General features: G+C 46.6%; 1 protein-coding gene across 7 annotated transcripts in view; it reads left to right on the plus strand.

Annotated features, from left to right (window-relative positions):
- The window catches only part of LOC120932553 (nucleolar protein dao-5-like), a 79,562-nt gene extending 62,631 nt beyond the window's left edge, over positions 1 to 16,931 (plus strand). For all 7 annotated transcript variants that reach the window (XM_040345023.1, XM_040345027.1, XM_040345030.1 and 4 more), the window contains 3 exons: positions 10,893 to 11,011; positions 12,285 to 12,330; positions 16,445 to 16,931. In XM_040345023.1, coding sequence (XP_040200957.1) covers positions 10,893 to 11,011; positions 12,285 to 12,296 — 131 coding nt within the window. In that variant the 3' untranslated portion in view covers positions 12,297 to 12,330; positions 16,445 to 16,931. The remainder of the gene's footprint in view (positions 1 to 10,892; positions 11,012 to 12,284; positions 12,331 to 16,444) is intronic.
- Positions 16,932 to 18,206: the final 1,275 nt, after the last annotated feature.

The following is an 18,206-nucleotide window of genomic DNA, read 5'->3' on the forward strand; positions in this document are numbered from 1 at the left end:
TTGGCTGAGAGACAGGCTGGATATTATAGATCCTTGTAGTCTACTCAGTCCGACCAGCAAGCGTGGGCACACCTTTGCAAAGAGGCTTGGTCTGCCACGCCATACCTCATGACTCCTGAGGTGGCCGGTGAGCTTTGCTCCGAGGTCCACATATGACTGAGCTGTGGTGTTGTCTCAATCACAGTGGACCGGGCCGACAGCTACCTCCATTGCGGTTGTAGGTCTGTCAGGAATGCGTCAGCGAGTCCTCGCTTGGACGGGTAAGTACAGTCCCTCCTGCTTTGGTGGGTTGGTACAGCTGGGCATTCCTGGGGTTCGGGGGTCCCTTCCCCTTACTTCCCTGCTCCTTTCCCTTGCTGCATTGCTAACATTGCTGCTGTCAGGGGGAGGGGGCCTTCCTGAGGGGACTGTGTTATCTGGCCTGTGTTTTTTCTTTTTTGTATTGGGCTTTCCTGTGAGGTAAAAAGCCTTGTGATGAGCACAGATGTTTATGATTATACTTCAGCAGACGCTGACTGATTGGTGACACCTGTAATGGTTTTGCTTTTTATGCTGTATCTGTGACTTGTCCTTAAATAAAACAGCCCTAGGAGGCTTTTCCTGTTTAAACACAGGTCCCTGCAAAAGTTACCTCACGGTTCTTTTCCTCACAGGCAGCGCTGGGCAGTCTCCTCCTGAGGGAGTCCCCTGGTTACCCCTGGTCAGCGCAGCAAGTGGGTGAGGGGCCCTGAATAGGGCTCTAGGAGCTTTTGTCTATTTGTATGGACAGGTGTGCATATTATAATACACACTATGTAAATATTGGAGTCAGTATCTGGGTCCTTCCCCACATGCTGGTGGTGGCAGCAGGTGTTAGCACCTGTGATTCCCACAGAGTTTTTATTGTTAGTCCTGGACACAGTTTGTGCCAGGGTGGGGGTGGACTGCGGGCGGGCGGTAAAAGAGTGCCCCCTTCCCCCGTTATCCCCTGGGGAATGCTCTGTTATGGAGCCATGGACTAGGTACCTAGTTAAAAAAAAAAAAAAAAAGGCAGAATAAGGCATTTATGGGTGCGCTTTTTACTGCTGCAAGGGACTCTCCTAAGCTGCATAGTGCAGCTGGGTTTCCGCTGAGGGCTCGGTCTTTTTTGGATCACACAAATCAGACCGCTGTGTAGGTTTTTTCCTTCTGTGCCCTTCTTTGATAATTTCTGAGATGCGGAATGAGAAAAGCCACTGAGGGCTTTTGTAGTCCCTCACCGCCGGGCGGGAACCCCTACTTGTATGGATCTGACTGATAGAAGATCCGAAGTACTGACCCGTTCCATGTTTACCATGCTGGGGTCTGGCTTGCGGCCTATTGTGGCCACTACACTGGGGTCTCAGTGGTCGCTGGCGCTATTTTTTTGGGAGATTTTTCAATTACATTGAAAACTCCCATTGGCGCCCATTTTGTCGTAGCCACGCTATGGCGCAGCTTACATTGTGCTGGCCTTTTTCCTGTGGCCGCGTTCTGAACGCTCGGCGGCCATCTTGGAGTAGTCCTGACCCCTAGTGCTGTATACAACTCACAGAGTGAGCATTTTGCACCAGACAGTGGAGGAGCACCGACTCTCTCCTGAGGTTATTAGCCTAGCGGACCAGCTGGTCCAGGGCCTCATATAGGTCTGTGATGCTTCATTGAATGCTGCGCCCTTGTTATCCAGGGCGTCTGTTTCAGAATGGTTTTATGCACACGGTGGTGTAGTGCTTAACTCCATTACTTGGCAGCAAAAGAGTCATTGGTTCAAATCTGCACACTGACGCCAATCTGCCTGGAGCTTGCATTGTCGCTCCCTGTGTCTGTGTGGGTTTCCTCCGGGTACTCCGGTTTCCTCCAAAGACATGTGTGCATACACCTACATAATATACATACACACTATGTGTGTGTGTGTGTATTATTTAGGGGCAACCCTCCCAGGCCGTCAAAGGCCCAGCTGGGGGACTAATCTGTCCCTGGGTGCATAAGCCGATCACGCCGGCACCCAAATCCTGCCAATGTATATAGCCTTCCCTCCCTGTCTCTAGGTGGGAGGGGCGGCTTGCAGGTTCACAATTCAGTGAAACCTCCCTGCTCTCCGACTAGTGGGTCTGCGAGGTGGTCTCTTCGGAGTACTAGATAGGGTTTCCTCCTATCCACAGAACAAAGTTCTGTCCTTGTGTCTTCCCCTCCCGGCACGTCGGTCTGCCGTGGGCAGTGTGGGATTTGCTAAGCTGCAAGGTAATTTTACCTTTCCTGCAGGACGAGAGTTTTGGGGTTTTCTATGGGCCTCAGGCCCTAAATACCTTTGTGAACGTCGGGTAGTTCCGCATGGAATCCATTTGTTCGGTGGTAGCTGCGCTTCATCCGGGGGATGTCCTGACGTCCTCGGACATCAGGGACGCATACATGCATGTCCCGTTTTGCACATGTCACAGTGTTTTTTTCTGTGCTTCGTGATGAGAGAAGGGTCTCTGTCAGCCTGTGGCCCTCCCTTTTGATCTGGCGTCAGCACCATGGGTTTTCAGCTAGGAGCTCGCACTTATTTGAATTTTGTTGGGACAGCGAGGCTTTGCCTCATTGGCTACTTTGACGACTTTCTTCTGAGAGCAGCTTCTGTCTCCGACCTAGTGGATAGGTTATTCCCATTCAGACCCTCCGAAGATTCGGGTGGATGTTAAACGTTTAGGCCAGAAAGTGTAGCTCAGTGGCAGCAAGCCTGCCCTACATGTGTGCGACCCAGGGTTCAAATTATGGGCATGCTAGGTTCCGACTCAGCGTTGGAGTATCTAGTGTTGATCCAGACTCCTCAGTGGCAAAGGTCCTTCTTCCCCTGGAGAAATTGCAGACTCTTCAGTCTGCGGAGAAGGTATTGGCATCACGCAATCGGTCTTCTCTCCGGGCGCCTGCTGGTTCATGGTCTGTGGGTAGCCTACTTCAAGGTGGTACAGTATTCCCAGTTCCACACCCTGGTTTTCCAGTGGAACTACTGTCCAGGTGGTAAAAATCTCTTGTCTCTGAAATCATTAGATTCCTGTGCGCCACCTAGTCAGAGTCTCTCTGAGTTGGTGACAGAGATTCCCGACTCTTCGGTCCGGGAAGTTGTTCCTTCCTTCCAGTGGTCGGTGTTTACGACGAATGCCAGCTCACGGGTTGTGAACCTGGAGGTTCACAAAACTGGGGGGTCCAGTCGGCCCTGAGTCGCTGGACTTGCGTGGACCTATGACCACACCTCCTTGAATGTGTCTGGTCTCGGTAGCTACCCAGGGTCGGGCCTGGCTAGTGCCTGGTGGAAGACCGCCTGGGAATACCAGGTGCTGTCTACTGTTCATTGTCCTACTATTTTAGGCGATCAGGCTATGCTTCTCCTTGTGGTCGACCAATCTGGTTTCAGCCGGACAACGCCACGGCCGTGGCTTCAGTCTACCATCAGGTATGCCGGCAGGCAGACTACTGGAGTCGCCAGATGCTGGACCAGGGCGACTGGTCTTTGTGCTTGGGGTGTTTCGGCTCCCTTGCAGGAGGTGAGCCTCACATGGCATGGATCTCCTGGCAGCTTGTCTCCGCCGCAAGGGTGTCAGTTAGTGGCCAGGTCTAGTGATCTTGTACAGACGCGTCAGTCGCGCTGGTGGCCCTGTGGGGTCTGTATCGGTGATTTTTTGCCATTCCTCCATGGTAGTTGCTTCCTCGGCCGCTCCACAGAGTGGATGCTGAGGAGATCCCGATGATTCTAATCGCTCCAGATTACTCTCGGCGTCCTTGGTACGCTGATATCGGGCGCCTGGTAGCGGAGGCACCCTGGCGATTGCCAGGGCAGGAGGTTCCTGTCTCAAGGTCCCATACTTCCTCCTGTTGTACAGTCACTGACTTGCTTAACATGGTTATTGGAAGCCAGACTTTAGGTGACCAGGGTCTGTCTGACTCGGTCATCTCAACAGGGCACCGTAGTCTTCTTCCGGAGGATCTACCGTCGCACCTCTCTTGGTGCGAAGGGATGGAGTGACGTCCACGGGCGTACTTTCAATGTCCAGGGTCCTGCTGTTTTTAAAGCTTGGATTGGATCTAAAAATTGCTTAAAGCACCGTTTGGGGGCAGATTTCAGCCTTGGCTGTGTTCTTTTAGTGGCCTTTTTGCGGCCCGTTCCCTGGTGGGTCCCCTTTTTTTGTGTGCAAGGGGTTTGTCATATACTTTCCCCTCTTGGCCCATCTCTTCCCCCATGAGTTTTGACTCTGGTGCTCTCGGTTCTTCAGGAACCTTCCTTTTGGAAACATCAGAGAGATTTTCTCTTGACACTATCTCAGAAGGTGGCCCCTTTAGTGGCCTTTACCTCTGTTAGAGGGGTTTCTGAGTCGGCGGTCTTGTCTTGCAAGCCGCCATGCTTGATCCCCCATAAGGATTAGGTGATGGTGCGCCCGCGACCTTCCCTTCTTCCGAAGGAGGTTTCGGCCTTTCATACTTTAGGCGTGGTACGCGCTTTGCGGGTATACCAGCCTACTACGGCTCCATTTCGGAGCTTCTGACTCTTTTGTGTCGGTGTCTGGTCCACAAAAGGGCCTGGCGGTCTCGTCGACCACCATTTCTCGGTGGATCGGGCAGGCCGTCATACAGGCCTATGCTCCTAAGGGCGGGCCCCCCTTTCCGGTCACGGCACTTTCGACCAGGGCAATTGGTGCTTCCTGGGTTTTTTTTTTTATTTTTCCCGACATCATGCGTCGGTCTCACAGGTGTGCGAGGCGGCGATTTGCTCGTCCGTTCACGCTTTTTCCAGAATTTACATGGTTGCTGTGAGTGCATCTTATGATGTTTTTTTCAGCCGCTAGTTTTTGCCGGCGGCTGTTTAAAGTTGCACCTCCTCCGTTGAGGAGCTCTGCTTGTTTTGGGGTGAAGTTAAAATTGTTTTTACTGATATATTTCCCACCCCTCGTTTTTTGACACTGCTTGGGGACGTCCCACTTGTCAAGATTTAAGGAGCTGTGTCCGTCCATGGACGATAAGAGAAAATAGGATTTTTTGTACTCACCGTAAAATCCTTTTCTCTGAAGTCCATGGACGGACACAGCTCCCACCCCTCCTTTTTAGGTTTGTACTGCTTGTTACGAACTGAGGCTGCAAGCTGCAGTGAGGAGGGTTATGTCTGGAGGGACCGCCCCCTGGGCGGGGCTGTTCAACTCTGTTAATGTAACATGTATTTAACTATTTAACATGTTTCTGCCTAGTCCTCTCCTGTAAACAGGGAACATAACCCACTTGTCAAGATTTAAGGAGCTGTGTCCGTCCATGGACTTCAGAGAAAAGGATTTTACGGTGAGTACAAAAAATCCTATTTTTTAATACTGGAGATTTCCTACAAGTAGCTAAACAGCCGCTGGATCCCTGTTACAGGTGGTGGAAGGGGGGCCACCCCTTCTCTCCCTGCCACCCACTACCATCTCATTGGTAAGCCTGGAAGCAATTGCATTCACTGAGAAGAGAGGAAGGCATGAAAGTTCCTTTCCCTCTTTTGTGATGCCAGAAACCTGAAGTGATGAGGATTTTGTCACTTCCAGTTTCAGTTTGTTTAGAAGCCATTACCGGTGTTCTGTTAGATTAGAAAACCTGCCAGATCAGGTAACAGAAGTGACAATCTGTCAGCTGAATGGCCAAAAATACTTGCTGCACATGTGTTCCACCGCTAATAGGTTTCCTAATCTGACAGAACATATTTTTACACCCAGTGAAGGCTTGAATTTCACACTTATTTTAGCAGTAAACTGAGCTTATATACTAAAATACAGTATTTCACCGGGACGGAGTGAGTGTTCAAAAATGTCCGTCAGCGTCTTATGACTATAAGTTTGGCGCTGCGCAGTGTACGGTGTACCAAGATGGCCTTTCAACGCCACCTGACAAATTGAAGACTTCCCTGGGTGTAACAAGATGTCCTGCCGCCTTCATGTTTTGTCAGATTAGGAAACCTATTAGTGGTGGAATGTATACGTACGAAGTATTTTGGCAAGTCAGCTGACAAAACTTCACTTCCGTTACCTGATCTGACGGGTTTCATAATCTGACAGAACACTGGCTTGTACAGCATCTGATCAAACCGATCTGTTTGATCACATGCTTTGAAGGGTAAAATAAGTATTGAACACAACACCATTTTTCTAGGTAAATATATTTCTAAAGGTGCTATTAACATGAAATGTTCACCACAAGTCGGTAACAACCCATGCAATCCATACATACAAAAAAACCAAAACAAACAACTTTATAAATTTAAGTTGTGTGTAATAAAATGGAATGACGAGAGGAAAAAGTACAAAATCCTTTGTTGGTAACGAGAGCTTCAAGGCACCTCTTGTATGGAGGAACTAGTCGCATGTATTGCTCACATGTGATTTTGGCCGATTCTTCCACACAGTCTTCAAATCTTGAAGGTTCTGTGGGCCTCTTCTTTGAACTCTGATATTTAGTTCTTTCCATGGATTTCTATTGCATTCAAGTCAGGTAATTGGCTTGTCCATTCTAGCAGCTTTATTTTCTTATCTTTGTGTTTTGAGATCATTGTCTTGCTGAAATGTCCACCCTGGTTTCATCTTCCTCATCCGGGTAAATGGCAGCGAATTGTTATCATCAAGAATGTCTTGGTGCATTTTTCCATTCATCCTTTCTTCAACACCAAGTTTGCCAGTACCGTATGCTGAAAAACAACCCCACACCATGATGTTTCTACCTCCAAACTTCACTGTTGGTTTTTGGGGTGATGTGCAGTGCCATTTGACCTCCAAACATGGTGTGTATTATGGCATTCAAAGAGCTCAATTTTGGTCTCATATGACCAGACTATATTTCTCTTCCGTTCATAGACGGACACAGCAGCATTGGCCTTGTGGTTATATACCTTCCTTTCAGGAGAGACTAGCCAGAAAAAAACAGCGAGGCCGTCCACGACATGCCCCGTTGCTCCAGGGGCGGCCGGTGAGCTATATGCTACAGGGCACACATATGACCGGTCTCTATGGCTGTGTCACAGTGTGCCGGGCCGACAGCCATGCCGTATCTACCTGCGGACGTCGGGTCTTTCTGGAATGCCTCCAGCCTGTGGTCGCAGGATGGGTAAGTAGTATCCCCTTGCCTCGGCAGGGTGGTTCGGCTGGTGCATTCCTGGGGAGGTCGACTGAGGGTCCGCCCTGCTTTCCTCTCTCCCTTCCTCTCCCTCCTTCCCCATTCTGGGTGGCGGCTGTGAGGTGGGGGGTCCACCTGGGGGGGGCTCCGTTACTGCCGGGGGGGCTGTGCTGCTGTTGTGTTTTGTTTTTTTTGTGCTTATGTGCTGTGTATGCTGGACAGTGTCTGCTGTGTGTTACTGAGTGTTTTAAACACGTGTACGGCCGCCATTTTACCGGTGACACGGTTCTATATGTCGGCGGCCATTTTCTTGTAGCCCACATGCTGTTTTTTCCTGCATGTCGGCGGCCATCTTGGGCAAAGTTTTTTTGGCCTCTAGTGTCTGGAATAACGGCGCCAAGCCGCAGCATTCTTCCTGAGGACACTCGAGTGTTGCAAAAAGAGATTCTGTCACGTTGGAACAAACTTCCTTCGTCTCTGGATTACCAGATTCGGGTGAGTAGACTGGTCAAGTCCTCCCTAGTGTGGTGGCTGACATCTCCGGTACTTCGGACCGGGAAATCGTTTCTGCCGTGTCATTGGATGGTGATCACGACGGATGCCAGCCTCTCCGGCTGGGGGGGGGGGTGTCTGGGGTGTCCAGTCAGCCCAGTCAGCCCAGGGGCGCTGGACTCAGGCGGAGTCCCGCCTTCCAATCAATGTACTGGAGCTCCGAGCGATCAAGTTGTCTCCAAGTGGTCTCTGGGTCTGCAAAGCCGACCAGTCAGAATCCAGTCCGCCAACGCCAAGTCGCCAAAAGCTAGACCAAGGAGAATGGTCGCTAAACCCGGAGGTGTTTGAGTCTGTGCCAAAAATGGGGCACTCCAGACGTGGACCTTCTAGCGTCCCGTCTCAATCGGAAGGTGTCACGATTCGTGACCGGGTCGAGTGATCCGTGGGCGGACGCTTCAGACGCGTTGGTGGCGCTTTGGGGTCACTATTGCCTAATATACGCCTTCCCTCCCCTGCTGCTTCTTCCTCGCCTGCTGCGCTGGGTGGAAGCCGAGGGCAGCCATCATTCCTTCCAAAGGTTGTTTCGGCTTTTCACATTAATGAGGACATCGTTTTCCCATCCTTATGTCCTCGGCCGAAAAACCCGAAGGAGGCCACTTTGCATTCCTTGGACGTGGTTCGGGCCCTACGGGTGTACTTGTCTGCTACGGCTCCGTTTCGGAAGTCGGACTCACTGTTCGTGTCGGTGACTGGTCCTAAGAAAGGTCTGGCGGTCTCGTCGGCCACCATTTCTAGGTGGATCAGACAGGTCGTGCTCCAGGCCTATGCCCTAAAGGGGCGGGCGCCTCCCTTTCAGGTTACGGCGCATTCGACCAGGGCGATTGGTGCCTCGGGTTTCCGCCATCAAGCGTCTGTCTTACAGGTATGTAAGGAGGGCGACCTGGTCGTCAATCCACACCTTCTCAAAGTTTTACAAGGTGGATGTGAGTGCATCTTTGGATGCCTCCTTTGGCCGCAAGGTTTTTCAGGCGGCAGTTTAAGGTTGAAGTTCCTCCGTTGAGGAACTCTGGTTTGTTTGGGGTGAAGCTTGGTTTGCTGTGTTTTTTCCCCCCCCCCTCGAAATTTTTTGACACTGCTTGGGGACGTCCCTAAGGTCAATGATGCTGTGTCCGTCCATGAACGGAAGAGAAAATAGGATTTTTGTACTCAATGTAAAATCCCTTTCTCTGAGTACATGGACAGACACAGAACCAAACCCCTCCTTTGTTTGTACTGCTTGTCTACGAACTGAGGCTCGATGTTTCAGAGAGTGGGATGTACCCGGGGGGGGGGGGGGGGACACGCCCCCTGGGAGGTGCTGTACTGAGAGTGTTTTTAACACTTAAAGTGCTGTTTTTTCTGCCTAGTCTATCCTGAAAGGAAGGTATATAACCCTAAGGTCAATGCTGCTGTGTCCGTCCATGAACTCAGAGAAATGGATTTTACGGTGAGTACAAAAATCCTATTTTTTTCCCAGTATTTCACAGGCTTATCTAAATGTTGTGCAGCAAACTTTAACCACTTAAGGACCGCTTAACGCCGATATACGTAGGCAGAATGGCACGGCTGGGCACAAGTTTAATGCCCAGCCGTGGGTCGCGAGCTCGCTAAAGCGACCCAGTCCGAAGCTCCGCGGGACCCGCGTACCTGATCGCTGCCGGAGTCCCCCGATCGGTCCCCGGAGCTAAAGAACAGGGAGAGGTTGTGTGTGTGTGTGTGTGTGTGTGTGTGTGTGTGTGTGTGTGTGTGTGTGTGTAAACACACCTTCCCCGTTGTTCACAGTGGCGCTGTCATTGATCGTCTGTTCCCTGATATAGGGAAAGACTATCAATGATGTCACACGTCCAGCCCCTCCCCCATACAGTTAAACACATATGAGGTCACACTTAACCCCTTCAGCCTAGTGGTTAACTCCCGAACTGCAATTGTCATTTTCACAGTAAACAATGCATTTTTATAGCATTTTTTTGCTGTGAAAAGGACAATGGTCCCAAAAATGTGTCAAAATTGTCTGTGTCCGCCATAATGGCGCTGTCACGAAAAAAATGCTGATTGCCACCATTAGTAGTGAAAAAAAAATTAATATAAATGCAATAAAACTATCCCCTATTTTGTAAACGCTATACATTTTGTGCAAACCAATTGATAAATGCTTATTGCTATATTTTTTTTTTTTTTATTCTACCAAAAATAGGTAGAAGAATACATATCGGCCTAAACTCAGGGAAAAAAATAGTTTTTTATATATATTTATGGCGGATATTTATTATAGCAAAAAGTAAAAATATTGATTTTTTTCAAAATTTCGCTCAAAATTATAGCGCAAAAAATAAAAACCGCAGAGGTAATCAAATACCAACAAAAGAAAGCTCTATTTGTGGGGGAAAAAAAGATAACAATTTTGTTTGGGAGCCACGTCGCACGACCGCGCAATTGTCAGTTAAAGCGATGCAGTGCCGAATCGCAAAAAGACCTGGTCCTTTACCTGCATTTTGGTCCGGGTCTTAAGTGGTTAAATACGCTTCAACATGCTTTTTCTTCAGCAATGGAGTCTTGTCTTGTGGTGAACGTCATATAGGGGCCGTGGTGATTGCATTACGTAATGTGTTGTTGTGTGTGTTTGTTTTTTGTTTGTTTTTTACAGTTGTACCTGCTAATTCCAAGCGTTCCTCAATTATTTTCACTCCTTTGTCAGAAATTTTGTAAGGAGCACCTGGTCACAGACAGTTTATGGTAAAATGTTTTTTTACTTCCGGATTATGGTCCCAACAGTGCTCACTGGACCATTCAGAAGTTTAGAAACCCTTCTGTAACCAGTATCGTCAGTATGTTTTGCAACAATAAAGTTTCAAAGGTCTTGAGAAAAAAATGTTTTTACCCATCATGAGATGTTTCTTGTGACACCTTGGTATTAGGAAACCTTTTTATAGGCCATCAGTTGAGATGGAACCAGATGATATTAACTTGCACTGACAAGGGGCAGGATTGCTTTCTAATTACTGATAGATTCCAGCTGGTGTCTTTTAGTTTATTGTATCCTTTTGGAAAGCAAATTCCCACATTGCCATTTATTCAGATTCCCAGCTTTTGGGCAAGCAAAAGAAGGACCTTCCTTTGGCCTGACCATTGGTTGTTACTTCTCTCCAGTTAAGAAAAAATTTTAAGTTGAGGGATGTTTCACACTGGTCTATATTTTTCAAAGCTATCATTCAACTCCCCTCTTAGAACTAATCTATAAACATATTGGTATTTCCTTTCAGAAACAAAAACCAAGGAGAAAATGGAAAACAAAGAGGGAAAGAAAAAAGCTGAAAGTATAGCTGCAGCAGTTGTAGAGTCAGCAGATTCTGGAATCGGCCTGTCTAAACCTAAGAAAAAGGTACGGTTGTGTGTCTGAAATATATCCTTATGGGAGGCGGCATGGTCATATGCCTGATGAAGAGGTCCTGAGAGGTTCCGAAACGGTGCTTCTGTTTTTAATTACGTTTTCCGGGAATAAAAGCTGTGGACCCGTTCTGGAGATCCATGGTGTGACATTCCTGTGGTTCCAGACAACCATTCCTGCAGCGCCCCTCAACACCTACATTGAAGGAATGTGTGTGTTGGGAATAATATGTTTGAAACATTTACAGAAGTGTCAAAATGTTTTACAATGTAAAGCAACCACCTGCGCTACTTTATCAGCTACCTGAATATCATTAACCACTCTTTGTAGTACAAGCTGACACCTTCCCAATCTAGACCTTTAGGGGCCTTCGATCTCTAGGGACTGTTTACACAAGTTGCAGAACATAACAGATTCTGTTTAAAAAGACTTGTAAAACAATCCGCTTTTCTTCTCCCTGTGTGCAGTCTTATGCAAAACATCACATTTTTTGTTTTTGCCTGCTAATACGCTGTAGCGCTTTGCAATGTTACACAGATTCAGTTATCTTTGAATGGATTCTGCAGTTTTTGAAAATCTAATTTTGCTACGATATGTGCTATCATCATTTCTTTTGTCTTGGCCTATTCACACTGGTTTTTCTTGGTGGGTTGCATGAAGGCGGACCATTTATTTGACCGGGTTGACAATATACCAGAACAGATCAAAAATTGGACATGCACCATTTTCAATGCAGCACACCTCAGAGCATTTTGGAGGTGGGATGCCATTGAACACAATGTTCTAAAGCAGGGGTCTCCAAACTTTTCAAACAAAGGGCCACTTTATTGTCCTTCAGACTTTAGGAGGGCCGGATTGTGGCCAGCGGCGGGGGGCAGAAAATGTCCCAGGCCCAGCTCCAGTGAGAATAAATGTGGCCTCAGTTGGTGGTCAGGAGGAGGAGTAGGGCCCCTATCAGTAGAAGGAACAGTATCCCATCATTGATATTAGTAGAAGAAATAGTGCCCCATATCAGTGGGAGGAATAGTGCCCCAAGGGCCGCATAAAGACTAGAAAAGGGCCACATCTGGCCCTCGGGCCGCAGTTTGGAGACCCCTGTTCTAAAGCATGTAACATGTAGTAAAGCACACATTCCCATAACATATCAAACTGGAGAGCTGCGAATGGGTTTTCATATATTTAAGAAATTGTTTATTGTAGCAATTTTTATTGTTTAAAAAAAATTACCTCCCCTTTTTGTTTTTGTTTTGTTTGTTTTTTTATTTAGAGGAAAACATAAGTGGAAGAAGTGTGTATGAAGACGCTTAACCAAGGTATTGAACAGTGTTTTATCTAATACTTTATAATAAAAAACATTGGCAGTGAGGCAGTATTTAGGAACATTGGTACATTTTGTATTGATTTTCTCTATTAAGGAGAAAGGTTTTTAGATACTTATTGTAATTTTTTCCCTTTTTGGCTCAACCTATCGGCATACAGCTCTGTCCCATTGCCCCATACTGGTGTTCTCCAAAACAAAATGATTTGTGTTAAATAATAAAAACGGGACCAAAATCTGTAATGAGGATGAGGCAGGAAAGGAAAATCCTTGTAAGCTCTAGGGGAAAAAAATGTTTTAAATTGTCTGTCCTTTCTTTCTTTCTTTCTTTCTTTCTTTCTTTCTTTCTTTCTTTCTTTCTTTCTGCAATTTATACAGTTGTAAAAAAGCCCAAAGAAGGAATCCAAGACCCCTCAAAAGCTTGCATATTTAAAAACTTTTAGTAAAGCAATAATGGGTATTCCTTACTGCATTGGTCGGTGGCTAACACAGCACAATACTCTTACAATCTTTTAATCGTACAACATGGGACAAGAAGTCATGGACCATGGGTTATATTTTGCTACCTTCAGGTGATTGGATATTAGCAAAAACTTTGTTGGGCATGCCCCCATTGCATCTTCTCATAACCCCACCAACTCTGGGGGACCCAAATTTTTTGCTATTGACTGTAGATTTTTATTTATTTTTTTTCCTATGGAGAAGTTTTATAAATCCGTCTTTGTCGCTACTACTTTGACACTGATCCGGAAACTGCTGACAAGCCCTGAGACGATTAGCAGTCGGCTCTTGAAAGGTTACTTTTGAAATGCATCTTGAAAGCATTCCAAGGTACTGCAACAGCTGTGTCCTGTTATGTTTGGTTTGGGCGCTTGATCCTGCGTTCATTGCTCACTTTTTCAGGTGGTGCAAGTGTAGTTATATCCTATAGCATGCAGACCCTTGAAACCCTTTTGAGAGTTATACCCACCACCCCCAACATTTGATCCCTTCTAGGGACTTACAGCATGAATAAGGCAAGGGGGGGTTCCCCAGCAATTGTGACCTGGTCCTATTTATAGATGTGGGGTGGTGCAGTTTGTTGCATTATCCTCCCTCTCATATATTCACATGGCTTGGCAGGCACGCAATGCATGGCTTTTGTGACCAAGGCAGCTTTCTCTGCAACTTTGATTTCTATGGTAAATGCTCTGCCCTTCTAGAGCCTTCAGTCTCCAGAGCCCAAAAGCACTTTTTTTTTTACTCCTCCACCTGAACCTATTCAAAAATGACCATGAATCTCCTAGTAATCCCTTCCCCCTAGTAATCTTCACCCCCAGTAATCTTCACCCCCAACTGTATACTGGCCGGGCTGTGTGGGCGGAACAGTGGTAATGCAGGCGGTGGGAGATGTCATCTCTCTGCTCGCCTGCTTCACCCCTAACAGTGTAGCGGCGGGGCTGTGTGGGCGGAAGTGCGGTGATGGCAGCGATCTCTCTGCTCGCCCGCCGCACCTTAGCGCTGACTTCGCGGCCTGCCGGTAAACAGGCTGCGGCCCGTAGTGGGCTGGGGGTTGGAGACCCCTGTTGTAGAGGGCCTCCAATATTCTATAAAGGCAGAGATTCAAGAAACTCACTGCACTTTTAGGGCATATGCATATGGATGCATTTTCCCCAACAATGTAAAATCCTGAAGCCGACTTTTTGTGTTTCGGGGCATACATTTCTGAACTTGTAAGCGGCCTTTCTCAACTGAAGTGCCATCTGAGTGGGTCAGGGTGGAGCGGCATCCTTGTGGCGAGGGGCTGCTCCCACTGTGCTGATGTTCAGATCACCTCCAGTGACAGGCCTGAGAGGAACTGTACAATGGCACAGTGGGAGCTCGATCAGGGGGACAGGAACGCACAGAGCAGTGAATGTAGGCGGCTTCTTTCGAATTCCTGACCTGACCTGCTCTGCCTCCTCCTACAGTACACTGCTTTGTAAATAAACCGTTCACCCAGCAGTGCAGATGCAGGTACGGTAAGGGTACATTTGGTAATGTATCTAAATCTCCCTTTCCTTTTGAAGCATGATCTGCATTCGGATCGCACTTCATGGGCAAACTGACAGACAGTGAGGAAGTCATGTTACACCTGTGGTGGGGTTTATTTTTTATTTAAGGTATGCAACATGACAATGTAGCATGACATGAAAGTTCGTTCTCAATGATAACCTTTAAAGTGACTATAAAGGCTGGAGGTTTTTTATCTTGATGCATTTTATGCATTAAGATAAAACCTGTGTGCAGCAGACCCCTTAATACTTACCAGAGGTCCATCTAGGTCCAGCAATGTTGCAGGAGTGTCTCGACTGCCCCGGACTCCCCTCCTCATTGGCGGAGAGCAGCACAGCGCCATTGGCTCCCGCTGCTGTCAAAATCGGTCAGCCAATGAGGAGATAAAGGGGGTGGGACCAGGCCGTAGCTTCGTGTATGAATGGCCACAGGTAGCTGAGGCTCGGCTTGGGTGCCCCCATAGCAAGCTGCTTGCTGTGGGGGTACTCAACAGACTGGAGGGGCCAAGAAGCACTGAAGAGGGGCCCAGGCTGCTCTGTACAAAACCATTTCACAAAGGAGGCAAGTATGACCTGTTTGTTAAAGTGGTTGTAAGCCCTTTTTTGTGACTTCTACCTATAGGTAAGCCTAGAATAAGGCTTACCTATAGGTAGTGAAAATATCTCCTAAACGTGCGCTGTTTAGGAGATATTTCACTTGTAGTCCGCCGATAATGTAAACTGCAAATGCGCTGGGAAGAAACAAAACTTTGTGCGGTTTCTTCCCTAGCCTGCGCAGTTAATGGCGGCTCCCATGCACATGCGCGGGAGTCACAGAGCCAGAGTCCGGCCTGGAAGGAAGAGGGGCCAGAAGATGGACACAGCCTGCACGGGGACATCGCTGGATGCTTTGAATACAAACAGGGTTTATAAAACGGCATTAAAGTCATAGGCCAAGTTCCTTCCAATAACATGCATTACCTAAAGGCTGATATGGCTGTGGCATCCATGGTAAGTATATCCTGTATTATGGAGAAAGTCGCATAGGATAACATGACTGACAAGTACATACCAAGAAGATGGCACAGATTGGTAGGCACATAACTACTATGAGTTGGGGGGTTAAGCAAAAACCTTCATATGGTATAAGGCAAAAGTGTCCAGGCCTCAAAGTAGGGCTCTTTCTTTCTTTCTTTCTTTCTTTCTTTCTTTCTTTCTTTCTTTCTTTCTTTCTTTCTTTCTTTCTTTCTTTCTTTCTTTCTTTCTTTCTTTCTTTCTTTCTTTCTTTCTTTCTTTCCTTCCATCTAAGCCTATATGAGCAGAACTACTTTTCCAAGCTATTGGGACTGCTTTTTTAGGCCTTGTGCACAACAGTGACAGGGACTGCTGATTTGCTGAAAAACAATCCATGTTTGGATCGCTTCAGAGGTATTTGGCAAGTGATAAGGAGGATATGTTGCCTCCTCTCACTGCCTGTTTTGCCCCCCCTAAATACAGTACCAGTGTACGGCATATGGCTTGTAATGCACACCGTAGGGCAGCCCCATCCACTTAAATAGGTTGCTTTATGAAGGTTGTAGCGCCTGCCAAACATGAGAAGATAGAATTCCCTGGCCACTGCCCCTGCAGCCAAAGGGAGAGCAGTTGGTGAATTGTAAAATGCAGCTCAACCGTGTGATTTTTACTGTCGCCCAACCTCAGATGTGAACAAGCCCATAAACTGGGGTGCCTCAAGACTGAAAATAGTTTTAAAGGGCGCTACACCCAATGTTTATGCTGTACTGGCAAATGTGCCTGATCCCTTACTGAGAAAAGGCATAATAAATTGTTACATGCCAATCTAATATTTTATAGATATGATCAGCTAAATGTGTGGGTGATGGTGTCGCTCTTTTTATATGAGTTTGTAACGGGTTTCCTTGAGATTGGGATCTCCCTCTTTTTCCCCTCACCGGAGATGGAGGCAGCAGCATTGGCTCCTGCTGCTGTCGGTAACATCCTGTCGAGGGAGGGACGGGGCGGAGCCGTGTGTGTGTGTGTCAAGGTAATCGCAAAATATAACATTAATGTTGTTGTGTTTTTTTGTTTGTTTTGCAGTTGCACAGCAAAGGAGAACTGTAAAGCCATCATGTTTATAATGTATATGTTGTCAATAGCATCATGCCCGAGGAGCTAGAAGAGGACGACTATGTCAATACTTTATTTTAAAATATTATTTAAATGTTTATTTCCCACTTCTGAGGGTTTCAGGTGGTTCAGATCTTCAGAAATTGGGATTCTCAGACTTGTAATAAGCTGTGATCATAACCCATCTTCCTGAATCCTAAAAGAATTGTATATTTTTTTAATCTGATTAATCCCATAGCTTGAAAAGCAGGCCTTCCTTGCTTTGTGAAATAGGTCGTGTTTTTTTAAACATTTTTGATACTTTTTATGTAGTCTTATTTTAGCAAATTAACAGAATATGTGTGGGTCTTGCAGTTTATGGGAATGATTGTGAATTGTGGACAACAAGCTAAATTGTGGCTGTTTAATGTTTACAGTCCCATTATTCTAATAAAATAATGGTATGAATTTGTCTCTTAAATTGTTTGAAAGTCCTTTCTCTGGTAAAGTATGCAACAGAGCTAGGTTGAAGAGGCCCTACAAAGACAGAGCTAAATATACTAAGCAATAAATTACACAAAAAAGATGAGGATGTAAAAATGAGATTGCTCGCCACACTAGATGTTTTTGAGATATTACAAAAATATTAGAGGGTCTTAAGAGAATCCCGATTCACTAAAATTATAGCAAGATGTCTTGTAGGGAAAAAAATCGATAAAGGATAGGTTCGTGTCTCGTAAATGGAACGTCATAAAAATATAAAGAAACCTTTCGGTGCCAAAATATATACAAACAGGGATCCGAGTTACTACACTTTTGAGTTTGGTGCTCAATATTTTAAAAAGCGAGGGCCACTTAAAGTGGTTGTTAGGCCACTATATTCAGTTTGCACTATCCTCTCTGCTTAATAATGTAAGGTGCCCTGGTGTCTGCTTTTGTAAAAAAAAAAAAAAAAAATATGCAGCTATATACCTGATTTTCAGAACTCACGTGACCGGCCACCTCTCTCCTCTCTTGACCCGACGGCTGCAGCGGGCAGGGCTGAGAATCCCTCGCTCACAGTCAGAAGGGGAAGAGGAGAGAGGCAGCCGGTCACGTGAGCGGCGCTCTCAAATCGGGTAAACAGCGGCTTATTTTTATAAAACGCATATACACAGGAGATGGTGGTGGGCTGGCAGCAACTCCAGCTGTCGTGTGTTGGGAGAGGGGGGGTTCCGCCTTCAGAGTCAGCTGACCCAGACACCATAATGTGATTTGCAGGGAACTGCAAGGTGTACAGCCACCAGAGCGCTGCAGGGAGGACATCCACAAGGGAACCACAGAAGGGATAGCCTCTGGGAGCCGCATGATGGAGTCTCTCACCACCACTTGCAGCGTCAGCCCATAAACATGACAATGACGTGTTTCAAGGCCATGCCTCTTTCTCAAGGCTGAAATGAAATGGTTCAGAATTTTCGGATTTTTTTTATTTTGAATAGCATAATGAATGATTTTTAAACCATTGGGATCATCATTTTCCATGGGACCAATCCACGTTGGATGTTTACCCACTATTGCATCTTGTGGTGCCCTTTCTGAAAGCGCAATAAATCCTTCAGTATATAATAGAAGTCTATAGGTCAGTGTAGCTAACCCCCAGGAAAGCCGCAGGTGCACTGCACTGTACATGTGGATCTTTTAAGTGCTAATATGCTCATTGCAAAACTGTGATGTTTTATAAAGTTACTTTTTTTTTTTTGGTCTTTCAACTTCT

This window comes from Rana temporaria, chromosome 3, assembly GCF_905171775.1.
Source record: "Rana temporaria chromosome 3, aRanTem1.1, whole genome shotgun sequence".
Classification (NCBI taxonomy): domain Eukaryota; kingdom Metazoa; phylum Chordata; class Amphibia; order Anura; family Ranidae; genus Rana; species Rana temporaria.